We start from the raw sequence: 27031 nt of genomic DNA on the forward strand, positions 1-27031 counted from the left end.
TTGTAGAAACGTAGGTATTACTAAACTATAGGTTTTTAATCTTTATTTTATAGCTTTCAGTTATCTTTCTGAAAGTAAAATAATTTCAGTTAGTAACCTACCTACATGTGTTTATTTCAAATGTAGATATAAAAACATTTGTTTCTTTTTTTGAAACAATAATGGGCGAGCAAAAGACAGGAAAAGATGACAAAACGACGACAAAGCCGGTTCCACACCAGATGGTTATGTGTATAAATAGACAATAAAACAAATAAGTAACCAAAAGTAACAACAACAACCTAACGACAAGGTTTGCAGAAAGTTTAATGTTAATAAGTAAAGTATCTTCTGTTGGTATCTTTCTGTTTTATTTATTCTTCACACAAAACAATTAAGTGTAATTTACCGAAGCAATTTCTCTCGAAAGTTTTATAGTTTTTACTCTTTTCCTACCTACCAACCAAAGTTGACATTAGTAGTTAAAGGTATTACGAAATATTGTAGGATCATAAAATTGACTTTAAATGTTCCAATTTAATAAGGTTTAAAGTTATCTAAAATAAAAACATAAGCATAAAACTAGTATAGGTATATGGAACTTACCGAAATTCATAACTTCTGGTTTTTCCACTTGCGAATGCCGTTCTGGCTCTTTGCATAACCTGTGTTCGTCCAAAAAGAAGAAAAAGAAAATGGATTAAGCAATACAAAAATGTTGAAATAGAATGCATATTTATGTTTTTAAAAAGTGTTTTAATTAATTCATAAGCATTCACTTTACTCACATCATCGTAGTTGGCCATTATGTCTGTCTGAGGATAAAGATGATTACTATCTGCAATATGGAATTTCAACGTTTAATTTCAGCCGCATAAAAATATTCACTTAATAAAAATTTGTAATCAAACTGAAATCATGCACACGCACATCAAATCAAACACGAAAACTCGTACAATAAAAATATCTTCTTTTGGTTGTTTTCTAATCAAAAACTAAGACTGGTTGGTCGTCACTCGTCACTCAATGGTCAGTAGAGCACTTGGTTTCTTGATTCTGTATCGGGCACAAAACTAAACTGAAAAACTAGTTAAGTCGGTTTAGGGAGGAGACGTAATCCATTAGATTGTTTAGAAATAGTTAGGAATTCAACGTTTCTTTAAATTTTTATTTCCTAGTTGAAGTAAATAAGAATCAAATGAATTTCACGTTTTACTTTTAATTGATTTGTCAATTGACCTCACGGTTTTTGAAATCATTTATTTTATCTCTCAAATTAAAAATGTGTAAGAAATTACCCGAAGCGATTTGCGATGCGACCGAACAGTAGGAAAAATATACTGAAAATGAATGAACTTTATTCATTCATTTTTTCATCAGCTCTCAGCTCTCAGCTGGTAAAAAAGTGATGTCAAATTTAAGCTGGAAGTGGAAGAGCTTTTTTGCCAAGAGATGTCAAAAATATTATTGTTTTTTTTCTTGTCATGAGAAGTTCGGTATTTAAAGTTGTTGGTTTTGGTTGTTGGGTGGTTGGAAATGAAATACTGTCATCTCACTCGGACTACAGAATGGAGAGGAGATAAGAAAGGTTTGTGAACTGTGACAGGTTGTTTTTGTTTTGGGTTGGGAACAAGTGTAAATTCGAGACTCGAAGTTAGTAATGGAGCTTTTATGATAGTTAAGAACAGGGTGGTGCGTTTTTTTTTAAAGCGTAAGAAGTTGGTTTCTTAATTTGTTTTAGTTCACATGCAACGCTTTTTTGCTCTCTGTTTAAACCAATAGGATTGGAAATCATCCGAAAAGGAGTTTTTTTTTTAAAGAAATTATTTACAACAAGAGCAACCATTGCTAAATAAATTTGGATGAAGAAAACATTTTGATTAATAGAAAATTTGGGGTGTTCTACATATAACCAATTGAAAAAATAGTTTTTCATACAAATTGATGCCTACATTAACATACGCAGATAGGTTTAAGAAGTAATGCTGAGAGTCTTTAAATTGTTAAGTTATAGCCTCGGTCAACACCAATAAGTATTTTTCGTATATATCGATGATATGTATGTATATTACATTAGGTTTTTTTAAAATTTAGTTTTATGTTAAAGTGGCTGTCCATAATGGAACATGACATAGGTTAGGTTAGGTTAAAGTGGCTGTTGGTTGAGAAGTCCAACACACTTAGACCAAAGTATGGTCCGTTGAGATACCACATGTATCAATTGATCAGCTTAACTCGTCAAACCAATTAGAGATCCGAATGAAGCGTAGGAGACAAATAATGTCAGATTTTTTTAGATCGCAGGTATCGTTGAAGTAGTAGTCTCCAAGGTGGATTCTACCTCTTTGTGAAAAGGCAGGGCATGTGCACAGAAGATGAGAGATTGTCTCCTCCTCCTCCTCGTCCATGCAACTCCTACAACTCCTACAAAAATCATTTGCAGGGGCTCCAAGTTGAATAGCATGCCTTCCTATTAAGCAGTGCCCAGTCAGGACCCCTATAACGTAGCTAATGTGCATTCTACTCAGAGAGATTAATTGTATTGAGAGCCTGGCGCTAACATTAGGCCAAATTAGTTTTGTCGCTAAACAGGTGGTGGTGTTATTCCACCTGAAGTTTGTTCACATGACATACTTAGTCCAGTTTAAGGGCCCATTCTGATACCACATTAATCTTCAGGCCTTCTTTTAAGCTCAACGAAACCAGTTTGAGTCCGTTACAAAACGTTTAGATCGTTATAAAAGAAATACCCAGGTAATTCTTGCGTTTTTGAGCTAGAGTAAGGCATGTAAAGACAAGATGAAGAACTGTTCCCTTCTCTTCCTCATCCATACACCTTTTGCAAAGATCATTTCAGAATACGCCTAGCTACGTGTCGTGTTTTTCTTATAAGACAGTGCCCGGTCATGACACCGATTATCGAGCTTTTATGCTATCTTCTTAGAGATATTAAGCACCTTGATCGCTTTAAATCTAGTGTAGGCCAAATGTTTTTTGTGACCTCACATGTGGTAATGTTATTCTACCTAATGTTTGCCTTCTTCATAGGGATATTATTGTCATATTGACATTAGAATTAACGGACAGCACTTATGGCTGAATCACAAACACGCTTCAGCTTCGGCTTCGTCTGCGTTACGGTGGGCCTGCTTCGAGGTTGCTTTGAATGACATTTCTATTATTACATCACTCCAAAGAGCAAATATTTTGTTTGTTGACATTTTTGTAGGGCTGTCAGACAAAGCAAATGTTCAGATAATTGAACTAGAGCTTCCGTTTGGAGTCACATTACCTTACACCACGTTATTTTCCTTACGATTGTCAAACGAAGAGTGATAGCATGCATTGAATTCCTATGGCTGAACTCGTTAACGTCAGGTGAAGCCGAAACTGAAGCGTCTTTGTGATTCAGCCATTAATGATACATAATTAATAAAAACCTATAATTTCTCTTGACCAAAATAAAGTTCGTAGAAAGAACTTTCATACACTTTTTTATTCATATTTAGGAAGACTACTAAAATCGTAAGATTTTTGCTCATAAGTTTGAAATTCAGAAAAAAAGTTTCTCGTTGAAAATGTCTACAAATTATATTATTGGCGACAAAATTTTAACTACCTCAATGTCGGCTGGGTTAAATCTTAATTTGTTATTAAAAACGGTAAACTTTCACTTTAACATTTTTTTTTGATAAACGTTAACTCGGCGTTTCCACTTCATAAACAAACGTTTTCTAAAATAAAAACACAATGATTTTGTATGCTGCTAAATTATTAAAATTTATTAAAAAAAAGTCATGGATAAAGTTCAGACGATATAAACATACATACTTCTTATGCAGTCAAAATCAAGCAAAATAGAAAACAATAAAATTCAGCTTCACCAACCTTAACCTTCACTTAGTGTAGACGGTACTTTGTAAAAAAAATGTCCACACATTTATGAAATACGATAATTATTTGAAAATTCTTTTTATACAAAATGTTACATCGAATTAGGCATAAAATAAACAAATCACAGCGCTATCAACTTCAGTTTTTGGTTTCCAACAGAACAAAACTAGCTGATATTTTTAAATAAGTATAGAGTTGATTTAATTTTACGAATAAATACTAACAAAATTTATTCGAATTAATATTCTATATACACACAACTTCAGTTTTTTAAGGAAAAAAAAATATTGGCAGAAACTCAACAAGATTAACAAAAATATGTTATTTAATATACACAAAAGTTCAATATCAGGTAGGCATACCCTTATTCTTAATTACTTCTCTGAGCGTATTTTGCATCGAATAAACTAAATTTTTTGTTGTTTGTTGGTCAATTTTTGCACACTCATATAAAAGGACCGTTTTAAGAGGAGCCTTGCTGGTAATGGCGTGCTTTCGAATACGTTTATCCAACACGTCATGTCTGAAGACTGTGGTGGCGTCTTCAGAGTATATGGGCCGTATACATCCCCAGACCATGATTCCACCACCATAATGTTTAATTGTTGGAAGTAAGTTTTGTTTTTGCAGAGCAGTATTAGGCTTCCGCCATACTAGTTCTTGGGCATCATTCCGGAAAATACTAAATTTACTTTCATCTCAGAAGATTACATGGTCCCAAAAGTCCGTTCCCTTATTAACGTAACGGTTTGCAAATTCTAAACGTATAACTTTAATCACTTTGCTGATAAGGGGCAAGGGTTCTTGGATTTTTGTTGATACAATTTACAACTGACTGCTCTTCTTTGTTTGTCAACTTCTTAGGACAACCGATTTTTAAATCGGTTTATTATGCTGCGAACCGTATAACGGTTTCTACTGACAATTTCTCCGATTTTAGATAATGATTTTCCTTTTTAATGCAGATCTAAAATTATTTTTCTTTTAATTGTTGTAGGTTCTTTTTTGTTTCCAGCCATTTTTTGGTGTTTAAATTTAATACAAACTTAAAACAACCTTTCTTCACCTATGACTCAAATGAATTACTATGACTATGACAACTATATGAGCTACTGTGAGAGTAAAACTTTGTTGATGCTACTAAAAAAACGGTAAATTTCCAGAGAAATTATAGGGTGTGCCAATAGTTTTTTCCTTGTGAAAATGAAGTTTTTTTTAAACTATTGAATTTTTTGTGTAAAACCTCATAAATGGTTATTTTTTTGGTGCACATTAGTAGAAAGTAAATAAATACAAAATATTTAAAACAAATTTTATAAAAATATTTTTTTTTGTTTTTATGCCATATTGATAAACATTTGAAAAATGCTGTGTGCCAATACTTTTCTCCATGTGTGTATAAGTCAAAATCGAACATAGAAACGAAACGTCTTCATATCAGCTTTATAGCAATTTTTATAATCGAATAAAGTGGATATAGGTATATGTATCTGCTAGGTAGGCAGTATGCCAAAAACCGACTTCCTATAAAATACTATTACGGTTTGACGGCACTGTGTTACCACAAATTTTCACAAAAGAGGAAACAAATAAATTAAAAATAACATCAAAAGCAAGAAATAGTAGGAAAATTGGAAAATATCTTCGGAGAACTGAAAAACCAAGTCTTAAAAGATAGTTAATTAATTCTATATATAGTAAAAACGCATTCAAATTCGGAGTTTTATAAAACTCTCAACTAATTGGATAGTTAAAAGGAAACTCACAAAAAAATAGGATATGTAAAGCTTTTGATACACTTGTAAAATTGTGGCAAAACTAATGCAGACGAAGATGCCATAATAAAGGTCAACATGTTTGTCTTCACTATAATTTTTACTTCTGCATTTCTCGAATTTCCTGTAATGCAGATGTCATTCCTCTCTACGTCACAAACATTAATTTTATATATGTATAGCATCCCTGTTTTGCAGAAATTAAAAGCAGAATCAACCATAATTCTACTATCTCTATTCAGCTATAATTTGTACAGTGTAATAAATCCAACATAAAAAAGAGGCTGGGACCCACACTGATAACTTCCCATCCCGTCTGTCGATTTGTCTTGCTTAAAAGTTTGTCTATATGTACTCGTATCAATTTTTACCAAATTTACGTTCTATTTATTGTAGATTTTTTTTTATGAAAAAACGGACTGTTGGATTTTTATATAAAAATTACTGAATATCGAAAACAATAATTTTTGTAAAATAAAATAAGTTTGAAGCCAATATTTTTAAATTTTGAAAAGCTATTTGAGTCGAAAGTAAATTTTTACCAAGTTTTAGTATTGTTTTTTTTAAAGTTTTATTTTTTGTAAAAAACTGTCGATTTTTTTCAAAATTTAATAGAATCTTGAAAACAATATTTCTTATAAGATTAAATTAGTTTGAAGCCAATATTTTTAATTTTTGAAAAGATATTTGAGTCGAAAATCAATTTTTACCAACTTTTGTTTAGGTTTTTAATTTTTTGTACAAAAACTGTCAATTCGATTTTTTCAAAATTTTACTGAATGTTAACAACAATATTTTTTGAAAGATAAAAGTAATTTAAAGCCAATATTTACAATTTTTGAAAATATATTTGAGTCGAAAATCAATTTTTACCAAGTTTTATACATTATGAAATCATATTTTAGTTGTAAAATTTTGGAGGTGACACATTTTTTTTTCAGTTTTTTTGATGTATAAAAAAATTTGAAATGGATTTTTATTATTTGGTTCGTGAGATATTTAGGGTTAACCAACATTTTCACGTTTTTTTCAAACTGCTATGGTAAAAAAACCACCCACGCAATTTTCTTGAGAGCCCTTTCTGCATCTTTCTGCCTTATTATCTGTAAAACAACATTTATTTGAAATGGATATCTCTTCTGGTTCTTGAGCTATGGACGACGAAAAAAACGTCGCGAGCGTACGTATGTACATACGCACGCACAGACATCTTTCTAAAAATCTTTTATTTCGACTCGAGGGACCTTGAAACGTCGAGAAATGTCAACATTTTCAATTTGACAAATCAGACCCATTACAATAACTTCCTATGGGAAGTTAATAAATTAACGGTTAATGTAAATGAATCTATCAATTGAAAACGAGTTTGCCCTTATGTCTACCACAGAATTGTTCTCCAGAGCGGGTAGCAACAATAAAGAATGAGATTAAATTAAAATATTTATTTTTCTTGCGTAAATAATAATGCACTATTACGTTTACTATAATCTATAAATTTCTTGAGGGCTCTTTATTAACTTATTTCTAATGAGGAAAAATAAAAATAACATATAAATCTTGGGATGGATCATTTCAATAACATTCTATTAACCGCTAATGGTTCCATGGTCAAGGAAAACGTCATTTTTATGGCCATTTGCTCGTATGTATGTTTATTTCTCACTTGAAGAAACGAAACTTATTTTAAAAAGGGCTATTATGGTTGCAAGTATAGCGTCATATTGAAGATACATATAACATCAATAATTGAGCAACGAATAATACAAAAATAACTGCACTTCGATCATGACATTGAATTATAAATAATATTCTATACGTTTGTGTTCATATAATATTAATTACAAGTTACACGTCAAGCTCAAAGTTAATTACACTACAGAAGTTGATAATCTTTACAAAACGAATAATATTAACTTGTTTTCAAGATAAACAACTGTTTTTAATTACCTATTGCTCGAATTAGCTTAATGATTAATGGTTATATTTGTAATTTTATTTAACATGTTTCTTGATACTATAATTATAATAAACCAAGTGATTATAAAAATATAATTCAATATAAACATACGTTAAATTATATCTTTAGACAACTTATTGCACTAATGTTCGATATTTTATTATTATTACCAGTTTTTTAATTTGATTTTCTATTCTTAATCATTATATAATAATTGAATGGAATTTTTAAAAAATGTAAACAAATTTTATATAAACATTCAAAAATCAAATAAAATGAATCTTTTGATGGATTTTCAAAAATGTAATTTTAGAAACAAAATACCGAAGCGAACTCACTGATATCGATAAAATTGATCTTTTTTTAACAACAAACAATTAGAACCAAGTCACGTCTGAATGCACTTAGAGTTCAAATTCAACTGAAATAATATGTTAACATTTTGTTGTTTTGCAACAAAAAAATGTTTTAAATATGTATTTGTATATTTTTATAATATATAGCGATTAAAACAGAGAGTTTCTCAATAGAACAATATTTTATATACATATATGTATGTACATATGTACAAATAAAAAGATAAAATATCGTAGAAGAGAGTAAGTATAGGCTTAAAGGACTTTGTATAGTATAAAGAACATTAATAATAAATGTATAACAAGTACGAATTATGAGTAATTTTTACCGGCTTTCCTAGGGAAACACAACAATAAAGTTCAACACAATAATTTACTTTTTGAGAGCAAAGTATTTTAAACTTATCAGTGAAAACAACATAACTTAGGAGTGTGTGTACAATTTTAATCAAAATATATACAAAAAATATTGATATGAATTTGATACACGATGGATTTATTAACGAATTAACTGATAAAAATGTTTTTGCTCACTTGAGTTGAAATATGCAATAAAGGGTGTTTTTTTATATAGTGGTGAAGAATTTTAAGTTGGCACCACTTGTTTAGTTAATTTGTCAGCTGTCAAAGTGATTTATTTTTAGTTTGGGTTTTAATTTTAAGCAAAACGATTTTAATCTTTCAGAATGGTGGTTGCAGGGGGTTTTCAGAGAGAGGTAACATGTCCCCATTACATACTTTAATGTTTATATTTTTTAAATTTTGAGCTTACATCCGAACTTTCCAAAATCTGTTGACATAAATAATTAAACTTAAGATTTGAATTATAGAACAAACTTATGGCTTTCAAATTTCTATAGCATTTTGTTGTATGATTTGCCGTTGTTTTTTAATATTTTTTTTTTAAATTTAAGTAATTTTTTTTATAAAACTGTCCTGCATTCTAAATGGGTTAAGATAGACTCGGCTCCCATTGTAAAAAGAGGCTGGGATGCGACCCACACTGATAACTTCCCATCCCGTCTGCCGATTTGTCTTGCTTAAAAGTTTGTCTATATGTACTCGTATCAATGTTTACCAAATTTGCGTACTATTTTTTGTAGATTTTATATTTTATGAAAAAATAGACTGTTGGATTTTTATATATAAGACAATATTTTTAATTTTTGAAAAGCTATTTGAGTCGAAAAAAAATGTTTACCAACTTTTGTGCATTTTTTGATTAGGTTTTTATTTTTTGTAAGAAAACTATCAATTCGATTTTTCTCAAAATTTGTCCTAATGTTGAAAACAATATTTCTTATAAGTAAAAATTAGATAGAATCTATTATGTCAAATTTTTAAAAATATATTTGAGTCGAAAATCATTTTTTACCAACTTTTGTAAATTTTTTGTAAAAAAACTGTCAATTCGATATTTCTCAAAATTGTATCAGATGTCAAAATCATTATTCTTCGTTGCACAAAATTGTTTTGGAGATGAAATCATATTTTAGTCGTGAAATTTTGCTGGTGACAAATTTTTTTTTAAAGATTTTTTGATTTATAAAAAAAAACCTTAAATGGATTTTTTTCAAAAAAATATATTTCTTGAATATCATCTTACAATATATTATATAAAATTTAATTCAAATCTCTAGCGTTTTTAGTTGGTAAGATATTTAGGGTTAACCAAAATTTTCACCTTTTTTTCAAACTGCTATGGTAAAAAACCGCCCACGTAATTTTTGTAATTTTCACAAAATTTATTTGAAATCGATATCTCTTCTGGTTCTTGAGCTATGGAAGACAAAAAAAAGTCGCGAATGTACGGACGTACGGACGGACGTACGGACGTACGGACGGACGTACGAACGTACGTACACACGCACGCCCAGACATCTTTCTAAAAATATTTTATTTCGACTCTAGGGACCTTGAAACGTCGAGAAAAGTCAAAATTTTCAATTTGACAAATCGGACTCATTACAATAACTTCCTATGGGAAGTTAAAAATACTTTTTTTCTCAACAACCTGCAACAGATACATTAATAATCAAAACTGTCTTATTTAAAATGATAGTAAAATTCTTGAATGATATCATTATATTTACTATCTATCTTTATTTGTTGGTGGATTAATTGGTCTGTACGTCTTTAAAAACGATACTGGTCAGAACGTTATATCTGAAATACAAACACGCTTCAGCTTCGGCTTCGGCTTCGTCTGCGTACGATGGGACCGCTTCGAGGTTGCTTTGAATGACATTTCTAATATGACATTTATAAAATGACACTCCTGTCTGTTATTTTTTTTAAATTGGTTTTGATTTTTCGTGCAGTAAAATATGTGAATTTTGGAATCGAAAAAATTTATCGCGGAAGTAGCTTACAGAGCCTATCGTAAGTATGTTCAGCTCAGGGAGCAAAAAGAAGCGTAGACTGAGAGACGTTTATGGGTCCGGGAGCTCAATCTATGAGGAGTTCGTCGAAACTCTTTTTCGAATCTTTAAAAATAAAACGTTTTCGATTACTTAACTTTCAACTTTTTTAAATAAACAATGGTTATCCTTCCAAATGCATTTTGTTTCTTTTCATTTTTTTATAGCTGCCAAACAAAGCAATTTTTCAGCAAATTTGAACTAGAGCTTCCGTTTGGAGTCACATTACGTTCTTTTTCTAACGATTGTCAAACAAAACGAGTGGTCAAGGCTTCTTTGTGATAGCAGTCTATGGATGAACTCGTAAACGTCAGGCGAAGACGAAGGTGAAGCGTGTTTGTGTTTCAGCCATTACAGTCATTCGTGAACGTTATAGTGCCATGATAACTCGTTCATCAATTGAACAATAGTGATTTGCAGGAGCGTGCTTTTAACATGACTAGTGATTTATTGAAGAAAGCGTTTGGTAACCGACTAGTTTAGTTTATTAGTTACGGACCCTTGAATAGGCCACCAAGATCGTGGAATTTACTTTTTCCTCTGGGGGGATACGTGAAGTCTCTAGTACGTGAAGTCTCTTCATAGGCTCTGATAAAGCCAAAAAGATTAGCCACTTAGAATATACTTTTGTGACAATTTAAAACAATTCATTTTTATTTTATTCCATTTCAAAGCTCTAAGCCTCTAGAAAATTCTAATGTTAATATCTCAGTTACGCAAACCTTTAAAAAGTTACGTTGTGAGCCGTTACATTATTATATACTACTTAAGAATTTAGTAATTTAAACTTAAGTTTATTGTATTTTGTTTAACCATTCAATTTAAAATATAAAAGCTCTTTTGTGGAGGTTTTAACTATTCATTAATTTTTTAAGTATGAATCAACTAATTGTAATGCATTTTATAAACAGTATGAATTAAAAAAAAACTTAGTAAGCGGAACTCAAGCCTGGAAAATAGACCTATTAATTTAAAACTTTTAGTGAATTGTTACAACTAAAAACAGCCAGTTTGTAACCTTAACTTTTATATAAATGTTAAGAGTTTCAAGCAAAATTATTTAAAATTAACGAAGTCATATTTTTAAATTAGTATAACTTATTAATATGGCTTTCGCATTTCTCTTTATAAATTCATATGTCAAAATATAATTAAATAATATTTAAGTGTAATGCGTTCAAATTTCTTAATTCATGAACACAAAAAGTTTGCTATCATTTCGCGAATGCAAACTCGACACGAGAAACACACGAAATGTATTTTCATTTGAACCCTCATTCTCAGGATTTATTCAAGATTCAAAAATCTTAACACGCTTACAATTTTTAAATTCTTCAAAGACTGAAATACAGAAATGTCAAGTAAGGTTGGGTAAAACACTTGATGGCAAGGTGTCGTCACTCACATATAACATCGCGTCTCATGGTTGGACCACCCTCTATATAAAACTAGTTCCATTACAAACCAATTCCAAGGGATAGTTAAAATCGGTTTATCAATATACACAGCATGAACCGAGTAGAGCATGCCAGATGGACAATATTGTATCCCACTAAAATTTGGGAGCAGACAGTTTTGATGTTATTTGATATTTCTGAAACATTCGCTTCAAGTCTTACATATATGTTTAAATCGCTTTTCGTAATAAGGGCCAGGGCGTCAAGCATTTTCGGGCATATATTTTTATTAAAATCTGTTAGGCCAAGGAAGATTACGAATTAAAAATTAGTATTTTGTGGACAAGAAGGTCCTTTAGTTGCAGTTTATAATATTTTTAGTATACTTTGTGACACTTAAAATTTTTATAGAAAATGAAGTAAAGAAAAACAAGAGTTAAATGAATTATGCTTCTAATTATTTGTATGCTAGTTTTGGAGTTTGGTAACACAGGAAAAAATTAATCCCAAAATCAAACATTAATGTACTTTGTTGGGACTAACACACAAATTATTTCTTAATTAAATTTTTAAATGCATCAAATATACGGGTTTTAGTTGTAAGTAAATAACTATTAAAATAATGTTTCACGGAATTTCAATACCATATACATACGTTCATATACGCTTACATTATTTTTACAAAATAACATTAGATCTCATAGGGTTTGGTCTTATATCCCGGTTTTTATATTCCCATTTCATAAATTACCATTTTAAAATCCCTTTTTTTTAATCCAGCTTTTTATATCACCGATTTTTTATAATCCCACTTTTTGTAAGCCCGTTTCTAATAATCCCGTTTTTACTATCCCGCTTTTGCAATCAAAACTATTTGTTTAATTTTAAAAAATCACTCGATTTTTTAGTTTTAATTGCAAAATCGATGATGAAATTAATTTGGAAAAATCTCTTATTTTGTATTTGTTTTAATATTTTTGTAATTTCGATTTTGCAAAAACCTTTAAAAAATATATCATACCAAAGAACAAAAAATATAATATAAAGTAGTATTCTTTTAAAACAAAACAAACTGAAATCAATTAACAAAGTATTATTATGACCGTTCGCTTACTTTCTGCACTAAAATTCGTAAAAAAGAGATTTTTAAGGAGTGGGGGTAAACTTCTCTCACAAAAAGACAAAACTACAAAAAAGGAAGCGAACAGGAAAACAGAACATCCTTCCCACAATTTGAGTGTCAGAAAAAAATATAAAGTTTAAAACATCATCGTTTCATTTTTTGTTTAGAATTTATTTATTTTTTTTGTAAATGACTAAACTTGATCTTCAAAAAACATCATGCTGGTCCATTATTTCTTTTTTTTTTTTATGAAAAAACTTGATTAAATTAAAACTTGAAAAGAAATTTTAATTTTATAAGTGACAGCAAAAGCGAGCAATTTATTTGAAATTTTATCAAATTTGACACTTATCACAAATCAGCCCAAAGAAATTTCTTAGGCTAAAATTCGTAGATCGGGGAAATATTTTACTCTCTCGTGAGCGCTGTCTTCTACGAAAAACTACGAAATTTTTAAGTACGCGAACAGGATTTAGTAAAATTACGTAATTTTTCGTAAAATTGGACTTGTTAAGGAAGGTACGTGAACGGACCTATTGTTTTCAAATAGTTAAACTGCATATTGTAGGCTATACGACGCAAGAAACCAGATCTACTCGTTTTTTTTTTATTTCTAAATATTCTTCTGTGATTTTAACACATTACTTTTTTTAAATAATTTCTCCTGTCCATTTCTTATCTTTTCTACTTCAGTTTGCACTACAATAACTTCTTTTCTCAAATCCTCAATGTTTTGTACAAGCCAGCATTTTTCTTCCAACTAAAACTTTCAGCCTGCGATGCCACTCTTCAGCATTATTTTGTGTTCGCGGTAATTGTTTTTCCGCACTGTTATACATAGACCAAAAGTTAGTAGAGTATTGCATTTGCCTATTTCCATTATGAATGTAATTCATTTTGAACCACTCTGCTAAACTAAGTGAGTCCTAGTCATCTTTCAAACTATTTTGCAAGGAGTAAAATAGGAAGATACTTCTTCGGATGAAACAAAAGCTAAACTTTTGATCATTTGTATTTTGAATGCAAACTCGTTACTGTTTCCGAAATCCTCTAAAAGTGGAAAAAACACAATCGCAAATCAAATCATCTAGTATATTTATCGGCACGAGTACGATAACTTTGGCGCCGAGATATAATAACGGTTTTTGGTAGAGGGGCTTAGTACAAGCATTTTTTACTATGGGAGGGGGGGGTCTATCTCCCCCCGTTTAGGCGGTAGGGGCAATTTAAAAAAACATGTACTTTAAATGGAAAAAAAATATAAATAAGTATTATACCTTTTTTTAAAGCCAACACTTGTGTCTAGTAGCTTGTTTTTAAATCAAGTCAAAACTATGCATAGTTTGCGAAAAACACTGTTTTAAACTCAAAATTTGGTAAAAAAAAAAGTTAAAAATATGGTTTAGAGTGTAATATTTCAAAACTTTTAGATTATCTACAATTTTTTTTTTAAGAATACATTGCCCTTATTTATTTTTGATCGAAAACTGAAAACTAGATGATTTTATGTCTTTTAGTTTTTGAGAAAATTGAAAATAACCACAACTACTATTTTAATTTAATTCTTTTTTTTTGCTTCAAAAATCTTATTTTGATAGTAACAATGGTAGGTGCAAGTTTGGTTGTATGCAACAACCATATAGTGAGCCCTGCTTGGGCTCACTATAGGATTTGGGGTGGGTGCAAGTTGGAGTGCGTGCAAAGTGAGGAGGGAGCAAGGTTCGGTGAGTGCAAGATGAGGTGCATTCAAAGTTTTTTTTGCATTTAAATAAGCTGAATTAAAAAATAATTGATATTATATACATAAACATATGTACATATATGTCATGTCCATTTCAATCTCTTTTTTTCTAAATATACCGTTAGGTACTTGACAAAAACTTTAACATTTAATATATTTGAGCATAAAAATGTATTGCATTATAAAAAAATTTGCATTACCTTTACAACAACACAACGGAAGCAAATTCTCGTAGTTTCTTAACATGCACATATGTTTATGTCATACATAAATATGCATATAACTATGTACACACATATAATGCAGCCATAGTAAAAAGTATGTACCTATATAGTTAGATCATAAATAACAAGAGGAAGCATTTGATGTTTAACCGTTTTTTTTAACAAGTTTGGTGCAGGTTATTGTTTACCAAAGCCATTCTCCATTTAACGTTTGAATAAGTCGGATTCCCTTTTTAAAAATGGCGGCTAAACATCCACTTCTTCACCCAAAATTAAATAATTTTTCGATTTTTTGTTCGTTTGGGGATTTGGTATCAACAAACGAAAAAAGTTTCGCGTTTTTGGAAAAATCGGGTTAATTCCCTCCAAAACGTCTACTCCACCTCTGTGTTGTGATATTTTAATGACCGTGGAAAATTCAAAAAGATCAAAGTTCGGTTGGTTTTGGCGATGTTCAAAAAAGGGCTCAAAAAGAAAAGGTGACAAAACTTGTAGAAATACAATCAACCCATCAATAGGAACATTTTTCCATGGCCCTCAATGTCGGCTAGAGATAAATGAAGTGCTTGCTATAATTATCTCTTTTGTGATTAAAATGCCTGTAAACATGGTTTTCCAGGTAATTAATTAAATCTTAAGCTACAATTTAAGGATTTTGTTTTAAATATTTTCGTAAATTCTCAAATTAGCAATTAATCGCTTGGCGAAATCACGACAATAAAGATAAATTAAGTAAATCTACCATCATAGATTACTATAATTATTGTCGGGAAATAGCCGAAATAATATCCTCCCATATTGATATTAATATTGGCGGTGAAGAAAAAACGGTTCAAATCGATGAAACATTTTTAACGAAAAGAAAATACCACAAAGGCCGTGTCACAGAACAGATGACAATTGTAGTGTTGGGGCTATAATGCAAAGAAGATAAAGTCGGACGTTTCTTTAAAGTCAATTCCAAATGTAGGGAAGATTTGTGGCCTTATATTCATAAATATGTTAACCCCAATACAAGTCGTATCTGTACCGACAGCGCACGCCAATACATAGGTGTTGAAAAATTATTCTCCAGTTCTACTAGTCATGGCGTAACAAACCACAGCAAAGGCGAATATGTCGACAAAGCCGATAAGACTAACACAATAAACGATCTAGAAAATCAAAATAAACTTCTGAAAAAAACAATTTTATGCCGCAAAACCACACTCCACATCCATCAATATATGGCACTTTTCTTTTATAGAAAATATTGCCTTGAAAAAAAATATAAAGACGATTTGGGATCCCAAATAATGGAATTCTTACTAGATATGAAAAAAGTATACCCATGTTTGGTTAATGGACAAGAAAGTGTAGGTCTGCAACTAAAGCACTTCGACCCTCCCGACGTTTGCAGTGAACACCTAGAAGATGTGTTACCGCCAAAACAACCACGGCTCTTGACCATCAATAACGAACTTAACGAACTCCACAGTGACACTAGTACGGACGATGAATTCATTGACGAGACTTACATACCTTCAACACATTGAAAATTAACGTGACTATTTTTCAATAACTCCTGACTTACTTAAAAACTAACTGACTGGGACGCGGAATGCAATGCAATTCTACCTCCTCGTGGTGCATTCTGGGTTATGCTAAATGAATTGCTTTACTTGACTCACAAAATGACCTAATCTTTAACAATTATCCTGAAAGTAAATACCAAAAAACTCTTTAAAAAGTAGTTTTAAAAACCCCAAAACCAAAATAAAACAACAATCACATATGTAGGTATATACGAAATTTCTAATGCAAACAGTAAGATGCCTAAGGGGCAACCCCCCTGCTTGGGCTCACTATAGGATTTGGGGTGGGTGCGAGTTAGGGTGGGTGCAAGGTGGAGAGGGTGAAAGGTTCGGTGAGTGCATGCAAAATTTCATATGCATCTAAATAAACTGGATATAAAAAAAGTAATTTAATTGAAATATTTTGTTTTGGTAATTTTCAATTTTCTCAAAAACTAGAAGACATAGAAACATCTAGTTTTCAGTTTTCGTTAAAAAATAAATAAGGGCAATGTATTCTAAAAAAAAAATTGTAGATAATCTAAAAGTTTCGAAATATTACACTCTAAACCATATTTTTAACTTTTTTTTTGACCAAATTTTGAGTTTAAAACAGTGTTTTTCGCAAACTATGCATAGTTTTGACTTGATTTAAAAACAAGCTACTAGACACAAGTGTTGGCTTTAAAAAAAAGTATAATACTTAATTGTAAGTATTACCGTTATTTTTTAATTATTTTTTTTCCATTTAAAGTACATGTTTTTTTAAATTGCCCCTACCGCCTAAACGGGGGGAGATAGACCCCCCCCTCCCATAGTAAAAAATGCTTGTATTAAGCCCCTCTACCAAAAACCGTTATTATATCTCGGCGCCAAAGTTATCGTACTCTCCCCTATTTATCTCATTGAGACCCTGCGGTTCTTTAATCGAAGACACTCGAACACGTGATTTTTTTGCTTTTGGGCAGAAGTAAGAGTAGATGCGAAACATGGTCTCACAGAAGATTCACATTCCACAAAACTGTCACGGATAATCTGCGATGGATTAATGCACAATGATTCTGCAACTTTTTTAATGCTGCTATTTGTTTTACTAATTTCCGTAGCACAAGAATCAGGATTATGGCAGTGTTTTGATGGTACTATTTTAATTACGTGTTCTCGGGATTTAATCGTTGTACTGACTCTTCCCTTGCAAAATTTGTTCTTTCTATAGCACAATTCATTGTGGTCAATTGTTCTGCGTACTTAATTCAATACTAAAAAAGAGGCTGGGATGCGACCCACACTGATAACTTCCCATCCCTTCTGTTGATTGGTCTTGCTTAAAAGTTTGTCTATATGTACTCGTATCAATTCTTACCAAATTTGCGTACTATTTTTTGTAGTTTTTATTTTTTTATGAAAAAACGGATTGTTGGATTTTTATATAAAAACTACTGAATATTGAAAACAATATTTTCTGTGAAATAAAATTAGTTTGAAGCCAATATTTAAAATTTTTGAAAAGCTATTTGAGCCGAAAATAATTTTTTACCAACTTTTATACATTTTTTTTGAGGTTTTTATTGTTTGTAAAAAGACTGTCAATTCGATTTTTCTCAAAATTTGTCCTAATGTTGAAAACAATATTTCTTATAAGAAAAAAATAGTAAGAAGCTATTATCTCAAAGCTTTTAAAAGATATTTGAGTCGAAAATAAATTTTTACCAACTTTTGTTAATTTTTTTTTCGGTTTTTAATTTTTGTAAAAAAACAATTCGATTTTTCTCAACATTTTTTAAAATGTTCAAAAGAATATTTCTTATAAGATAAAATAAGCTTGAATCCTAAATTTCAAGTTTTTTTTTTGAGTGATGTTTTTTTTAGATTTTTATTTCTTATAAAGAAAACTGTCAATTCGATTTTTCTCAAAATTTTTATTCTTCAAAGACATTATTCTTCGTTGCACAAAATTATTTAAGAAATGAAATCATATTTCAGTCGTAAAAGTTTCGAGGTGACAAATTTTTTTTTCAGTTTTCTTGATTTATAAAAAAAACCGTTATGTTGATTTTTTCAAAAAATATACCTGTTTGGTATCACGTTACAATATATTATATTAAATTTAATTCAATTCTCTAGCGTTTTTGGTTCGTAAGATATTAAAGGTTAACCAAAATGTTCACCTTTTTTTCAAACTGCTATGGTAAAAAAACCACCCACGTAATTTTCTTGAGAGTCCTTTCTGCATCTTTCTGCCTTATTATCTGTATAACAAAATTTATTTGAAGTTGATATCTCTTCTGGTTCTTGAGCAATGGAGGACGAAAAAAACGTCGCGAACGTACGGACGTACGGACGTAGGCTCAACTAGTTACTGCAGTGAATGATAGCAGTAAAACCGTTACCGAGAGGCAGATTTGCTGTAGGTATGCATATATTGTTTGTGCAAGAATTAATATTTATAAAAAAATTTACGTACAGTAAAAACAAAAGGAATTACGATATTATTATGTTTTAGTCAAGTAATTTAACTTTAAAACCTCTGAATCCTATTTTTATTTAGTTTAATGCACGTATTTTGTAAACAAAAAACGGGTTTGTCGGGATTCGGCGCGATTTTAAAAAGTGCGGTTGCGATTTTAAAGACTAATAGAACTTTTTTTCGGGAGTTTTTATTCCGATACGTTCCCGATTCCATACAATTTTTGTTGGTCTAAAATCAAAAATTTGTATTCCTGAAAAACTGCCCGGTATATTTTTATTAAAGTTTCCTTTACCATTTTTTTCTCAACATTTTTTTCTTTTTTTTTTAATATATTTAAGTTTTGATCCATAAGGGTACGGTTTTTTATGTCCTCAATTTTCTCATCAACCCAAGAAGAGATTTAAATATTTTTTTTATGTAATCAAGCTCTTATTTTTTCTTAATATTTCCGATTTATTAAACAAATTAATATCTCAAAAACAAGCTAACATTTTTAAAGCACTAAATAACTGCATAGCAAAAATATTTCTAAGAAATAATTAAAAAAATTATACATACTTATGTACAAAATTAATTTAAAAATCTAAAAAAAACTACTCAAACGGTTTTCAAAAAAAAAAATCAATGTTTTCTGTTTTTCTGTGTGTTTGATACAAATTGTTTAAATTTATTAAGAAAAACTTAAACAGCACACATTTTAAAATCTAAAAATATAAGTACAGAATCTTTGTTATTGGTTCCGAAAAGCTTATTTTTTAAAACAACGCAACGGTTTAAAAACAACTTGTAGATTCGTTCTCAATTTTATACCTTATTTATAATATTATTTTCTTTTAGTCGAATAGAACATAATCTAATAAATAAATATTTTAAAGGAAATGCTTGGAGATTCTAAATTTTGTCTGTACTTTTGTGCAAATTTTCAAAAATAAAAAAACTATTTTCTTACAATTATCGTATCAAGAAACCAAGAATGAGACTTAAATTAATTTTTCTATAATATGTATACTTACCAATTTCAATGACCGCGATATTATCTGTGGAAGATAATCTTTTATTGACTCCACCTTTAAATAAATTAATAAAATTGGTTAAAATAATTAAATAAAAACAAATATATTATTCAAACCATTTTCATTTCCATTCATTGCTGGTAAGACTTCTATCACATGACTTGGAATTATACTAACTTCTGGAGTGATGTCAATAGTGGTATGTTGTGCTTCACCAAAGAGTTTCATTTCTTTATCATCGTTTGTATTTATCGTCGGCATTTTGGTACCTAAGATTAAAAACAACAAAATTATTAAAATCTCAATTTATATCGATTTAAAAACAAACCACTAGTTTAAATATTAGGTCATTTTTTATAAGCTAAATATGTATTGTACACATAAATAAATAATTTTCATATATTATCACCTCTAAAGAACCATTTTTTACTCCATGTTATTCTATACATTTATTATCAAAAAACATTAGATATTAAATATGAATTCTCAATACTTGTTGTACATTTTATGCAAAGTCCTGTAAAGTTAAAATTAAACTGTCAGAATTTGGACTAAAAACTACAAGTAATCATAGAAATGCATAATGAAGAAATTTCCATTTATGCTCATATTTTTAAAAACAGTTTTTCCACACAAATATAATTTTCAATTCAGGTCTAATTTTATTTTTTTCAGCTTTTTAATTCAGATATAATTTTCTTGTGCTTGCTTAATTTTATTGCTTAGAGTCCTTCATTTTTCGGTTTCGAAAGTAAAGATCAGTAAAACACAAACCGCCAAACAGTTTTGATAAACATTTTATTCCATTTTTAAGCTAGGACTTTGCTATTAAGTTTGCGTGAACTCGATTGTTTTCGTAGCCCTACAAAAACGATCTATAACTATGTCAAATTATCTTGGTGGCAAATTGACGGAAACTTCTAACAAATTTATGATACCCTTTGACAGTGAACATACCAAATATTTGCTGTGATAGATGCAACGTCACATATTCGATTACTATGTCCCATCGAGTGAAAATTATGCGTCACTCCAGAAAATGTTATTCGAAAAATAGGTATTTATTGTGTGTTGAAGCAACTTCCAAAAAGTGTATCGATGGTGTTGTGAATGGACAAAAGAAACTAGGATTAAAATGAGCACTTGTCAGTTAGGACTTAATTCCACGGTGGGCCTATCCACAATATCGTTTGACCAACAATGCCTCTTCTAAGGCTCATAGACTGTAAAAACATATTTTGGATGCCATATGTTCCCACGATTTTAGGTTACCACAGCCAGATCGATAATCCCACAAGGGATTATCATAGATCGCTGAGATGAGAAAGCCAAGAATCCGAGGATTCCAAACGACCGCATCCCAAAGGCTCCGTCTCCTATGGGACCAAAATATGAATTATACAATCTTGTATTATGATTTTTTAATCACCAGTTTAACTTAACTATTACTTGTTTTCAGTGCAACCCTTCAAAAAGGCCTTGTGATCAAAAGACCATGAAAGGACAGAACTTTCAATAAGGGTTATTTTTAATAAATTGTTCAATGGGTGTCTATTTCCCATATTGTCCGGAAGTTACCACAAAGGTTGATTTTTTAGCTATTATCTTTTTGGCAACACTGGTTCAAACAGCTGACGCAAGTTTCGTGTTTTTTTTTCACTGTCAATGGTAAACGCTACAATGAGATGATATCCAACTTTCTTTTGCCCAAAATGCAAGAACTTGACTTGCATGACATGTCACATGCCACACGCACGCACAACAATGGACTTACTAGGAGGCGAATTCAGTGAACATTTTATTTCACGTTCGGGACCGGTCAATTGGCCACCTAGATCGTGCGATTTAACCCCTTTAGACTATGTTAAAGCTCATATCTATAAAGACAAGCTCGCTTCAATTGACGCATTTAAAGACAACATTGAAGCATTTATTCGTGAGATACCGGCCGAAATGTTGGAAAGAGTATGCCCAGAATTGGACTCAGCGGATGGACCATTTGAGGTGTAGTCAAGGTCAACATTTGCATGAAATAATTTTCAAACATTAAATTATACGGACCGTTCGATGGGTTCAAATAAAAATTTCATGCATTTTTTTGAATTGTATTTGTTTTTTTTTTTAACTTTTCAAATGACGAATGCCATTATTAACGACTTGAAACTAAGAAATGAATGACTATATTTGTAGGCATAACATTTTAAACCCATTTCACCCTATAAATTGCAGCATTACAAAAAGAACTTGAAATGAGAGTAACTAAAAGAAAATTATAAGAGTTAAAAACATTTTGCAAATAGTTTTCTTTTGCAGGTGAACTTATTTAACTAAGCGATTTGCTATTTGTATTTCTAGAACATATTTTTAACATCTGCGTAAGTTCGCATATTATTCACAATACAAAATTAAAAAAGTCCTTGCAAACTTTTAAAACTATGCCTATACAATCAGTAATCATAATCAAAAAGCAATTAATGAACATGACCTATTGCAGGAATAATGTAAAGAGTAATTAAGTAAGTTATAGCACATGCATAAAATCCATAAATAATTTAATTTAGGGTTTTTGTTTTTAATTGGATGTATGTTTGAAATGCACCTGGGTTTCAACAAAAACACTTAAATAACATTTTTTACTTCATACTTGATGAACCGAATATTAAACACGTGTTTTTTCAGTGCTACTCACTATCAAATCAAAATCAAAATAAAGGCATACGCATTTACCAAAGTCCTCCTTCAATTAAAATTATCATCTTCACGGTTTCAAGTGTTCATGTAAAATGTATTATTTATTTGTTTAACCACATCTTTGACCACATATGTATAAATCTAATAGTATAAAAACACACATAAAAGCAATGAATATTTAAGGATGCATTAAAAGCTATTTACATTTACTGTGGCGTATGCGCACTTTTTTCTTGTTGAGTGCATTTTAACGGGTTATCCATTTTGTGGTTTCAGAAGTATAGGGCTGGAATCCGGAATCTGGCCGAATTTTGTTGTCAGTTAAAAGTCTGACATTTACGAAAATGTATGGCTTAACTATTGCACAATGCATACAAATTTTTACAACTTACTACAAATAAACTACACGAATGGATCGCACGAACTTCCTTCTTTATGCAAAGCGTCTGTTTAAAAAAGTACCTATATAAGATTTTAAAATATACCTGTAAAATAATTTTGTCTTCAAAGATATAAATGCCATTTTATTTGTCAAAAAACCTCCATTTTTCAATTTTTTTGTTCGAAAATCGTTAGAACGGTTTTATTTGGATTAATTTTTTTATACATACAAATTTTCTATTTATTCTTAGAAATATAAAATATATTTGTTATGCAGTTGTTTAGTTGAATAGAAATTTAGTCTGGACGAATGATCATCATACATATATAGTATGCTAACGAATGTCTCCCTTTTCGGTTCTCATACGTAACTAAAGATTAAAAACAAGGAGAATTTTTCGTAGACTATGAGAAATGCATTTTATTGAATACTAATTCATAATTTGCTGAAAAAACTTAACTTTTTATTATAATAAAAATATGAAATACTCCGAAAACATTATGTTAAGGGAAATGGTTGGTGTATTTGAATACATTTATGGCATACACACGATTTGTTGTCGGTAAGCTTGTTTCATCCCAAGACACAAATCATCCTAGGACAACTCATCCCGGAAATGATAAATAATTGTAAGCATACTTAACAAAAACAATTGTTTGAGTATTCAACTAGTTTATTCAAAGCTTTTTCCTTTGGATAGATTTATTTTAATTTCATATTAGAAGAACCAGGAGGGAAAATAAATTATCTGAAGATAAGAAAGAGGCAGAACATGTACGTTTAAATTGTAAAGTGATCGCTTATTGGTTGCGTAGTTAGGTAGATGTTTAAAAAGGAAAAAGAATAGTTCATTGGCGTGCTCAGCTTTAAGCAGATAGATAAATAAGGACATGTTTATGATGATAATGAAGGAATGTTATTGGTAGGTAAAAGGTACCAACTACAATCCAATCACATTCCTTCTTTCCTACAAGTTTTCAGCGCAAACATGCAGCTATTATGTTCAATTTATTTTTTTTTCGTTAAAGTTAAAAAAAACAAGCATATGAACAGGTACAAGAAATTGGACAGACAGACAGGACAGACGGATGGAATAGCGGGACCCTGTTTCTTCGACTTCTCTACCATCGTAATATCATGTTTGATTAAAATCTCGAGTTCGAAATTTTGCACGAATGCAAAATTTGCCATAAACATAGTTCCTATATGTCGCAAGTAAAAATGGTGATGCTGCCAGAGCCACCTATCGCCATGTAGTATTTAGCTATTCGGCCAAATAATGAAACACGCTTAGACTTATATATATATAGGAATGGTTTATTTAATCTATAATTTTATCACACAGCCAGGCAGTTCTTTCCTCTAAGACGGTCTTGCTTCGACTCCTCGTTCTCTCCTCATGACTCGTGTGTGCTATGTGTATATACATCTAGAGTAGTACAGTACAATATCAATATATGCTATTAGAGAATGCACTAACAGACATCTTATACAACATCTCTATCGTACAAGAAAATTTCGAAATTGTCAAGAAATTTGAAGAGACTGCACTGGTTACAGATATTGTAAGGCCTCTGTATCATCGAAAATATCCTTGCTGTAAGTAAAAGTGTTGCCACAGACCTGAAAGTGTCAATTCCCCGTCGTTCTCAGGAACTAGGCTGGCACATTATGGCGTGCTTCGCAGGTTGGATTTACACCTACATCTATATTAAGTCCAGCTTACACAACAACTGAAGCCAGCCGACCATTCACAACGTCGTAGGTAAGTCAAATGGGTGCTTGAACTACAGGCAGGCGGCGGACGGCGATTTTTCGAATAAAATGTTTTCAGCGAAGAAGCACATTTCTCACTTGGTGGATTTTTTCAATCATTTATCAAATAAAATATGGAAGGAAGAAGATGTTTTAAATTATAAGATTTTTAATAAGAAATGATTAATTATTTCTAATATGTATACACATGTATAGGGAGTTTTTTAAGGCGTTTGGTTTTCAAGAAGTAAATAAATAAAATACGATCTTGGAAGCCACGCCTCAAGCCCACAACTCGAGAACGCACTTATCAAAAGTTTCCCTTCATAAATTGATTGTTTTGTAGCATCGCACGAACCAAACCGTTTTTAGGTAATAATTTTGCTAGATTTGCAAAACGTTATTTTTTCAGTAATTCTATTCATTATGATATGTCAAGCCAAACTGATCATACATCAAGTGACAGCTGTCAAAAAGACCAGTATTGCCAGATTTAAAACCACACGTCTAACAACACCCGTTATATGTGTATAATTTAATTATACGAGTATGTTAAAGATTCATAATTTACACCTTTACATCTAAAGTGTATTAAAAATGTGATTTCATACATTATACTCAAGTCCAACTATCTTCTTAATAAGTACTTGAATTGAACTTACATTAAACAGGTTTTTGTCAATAAATAAGTTCTTACAATATTTCCACTGAGAAGTATGTTTGTCTCACAAACAAAATGTTGAATAGATAATTTTTAAGACCTTGAACATTTTACAGAACTGAGAAAGTTATTGAATTACGTTTAATGGAAAAGAGCATATATTTCATGTCAAAGCATTGAAGTAAATATGTACATCATAAGTAAATGAAGCACTAGAAGTTTTTAAACAAAAATTATATTTTATCCCGGAATAATAAAAAGTATTTTAGTACGGCTTCCTTTGATTCCAAAATGCACCAGAAATTTAAGATTTTTGTTGTTGTCGCTTTTTAAAAAATAGGGCAGTTCATAATTGAAAGATGAGACTTATGTACATATGTAGATACAAGGATGAGAGTTAGTGAATATCATTTAAATTAGGTACAGTCTGAAAGTCCGATTATTTTTAAATCATTTTTCATCCCCCAACGATCTAGTATAAATAACGAACTACAATATTCCGATTAATAAATATTTAAGTCGGAAAAAAACTTATTTGATGTTTTAATTACAACTGCTTAATATAACATAAATGAACAATTAAATGACTTAATTTTAACATTTTACTAATAATTTTACAACATAATACAGGGTAGGCGAAGTAGTGGTTTCTTCCTAAGCCATAGGTTATTTTTATATAGTCAGCTGGTTCTCTTTTGAAAACAGCTCCGTGAAACGAAATTAATAGCTTTACGCTTCAACAACGTTAGACTTTATTAAAAAGTATGATAATGTTAGTGGACTCAATTTAGGAACTTAGACTGGGGGAAATTGTGAATACAAATTGAATCAGAAATTGAATTCGCAATGTGAGCTTCGGGGAGACATGCTGAATATGTAGGTCATACTCATATGTTGAAACTTTGAATTACAAAATTCTGCATGAACAAAATTCTGTATTTTTTTGTATATTGTACCCTAATAATGATTAAACATAGTGCGAGAAAGGAGGATTGGATTAGAAAGGAGAAACCAATGCACATTGGTGTTGAATGTCTGCACATTGTAAAGAGTGGGATATATTGAGCCAGGTAAAGCATTCCACATTCGTGTAGTGTGGCTAAGGAAAGAATCTCTCTACTTAATAGTACATCCGAAATTATGCTCACGGGTAAACTAATAAGCATTCCTAGCAGAGCTGCTATTACGGTTGAATTGTTTAAGGGAGGTCCAAAATTAATTGAATTGAACGGTCCGAAAGGTTATTTCTAACCCAACAGAGCAGAGATTCATTGATACCAAAAGCACGCATTTGCGATAAAAGAGCTTGATGCCAAACTCAAACAAATGCCTTTGAAATATCAAGTGCAATAATCTTACTTTCTCCAAAACGATGTAAAGATTTGTTCCACTCTTCGGTGAGATAAACCATGAGATCACCAATGGACCTATTGCAATGAAAGCTATACTGCCGGTTATTAAGAAGCTTCCGTTCTTCAAGATATTTCTTTAGCTGAAATATGAAATAGGGGGAGAAGGATTCGTCTTTTTTGGGGACAGGCTGGACCAATGCAGTTTTTCATCCACTCGGAAAGAGAGCAGAAAAAAAGAACAGATGGAAAAGCTTGCGTAGTGGTTTTGCCAGTGGGATACGGATTTGT

At 30.8% G+C, this 27031-nt stretch overlaps 1 protein-coding gene across 6 annotated transcripts in view; it reads right to left on the bottom strand.

The window, feature by feature from the left end:
• LOC129952818 (aldehyde dehydrogenase family 3 member B1) overlaps window positions 1–27031 on the bottom strand; it is a 48489-nt gene that overhangs the window by 16771 nt on the left and 4687 nt on the right. For 5 of the 6 annotated variants that reach the window (XM_056065666.1, XM_056065667.1, XM_056065664.1 and 2 more), the window contains 4 exons: window positions 20019–20171; window positions 19903–19956; window positions 768–817; window positions 586–644 (listed from right to left, as the gene is read on the bottom strand). In XM_056065666.1, the coding sequence (XP_055921641.1) occupies window positions 586–644; window positions 768–817; window positions 19903–19956; window positions 20019–20163 (308 nt within the window). In that variant the 5' untranslated portion in view covers window positions 20164–20171. Of the gene's footprint in view, window positions 1–585; window positions 645–767; window positions 818–909; window positions 1310–19902; window positions 19957–20018; window positions 20172–27031 lie in introns of those variants that run through there. The other variant, XM_056065668.1, reaches the window with a different exon arrangement.

This window comes from Eupeodes corollae, chromosome 3 (assembly GCF_945859685.1).
Source record: "Eupeodes corollae chromosome 3, idEupCoro1.1, whole genome shotgun sequence".
NCBI classification, from domain to species: domain Eukaryota; kingdom Metazoa; phylum Arthropoda; class Insecta; order Diptera; family Syrphidae; genus Eupeodes; species Eupeodes corollae.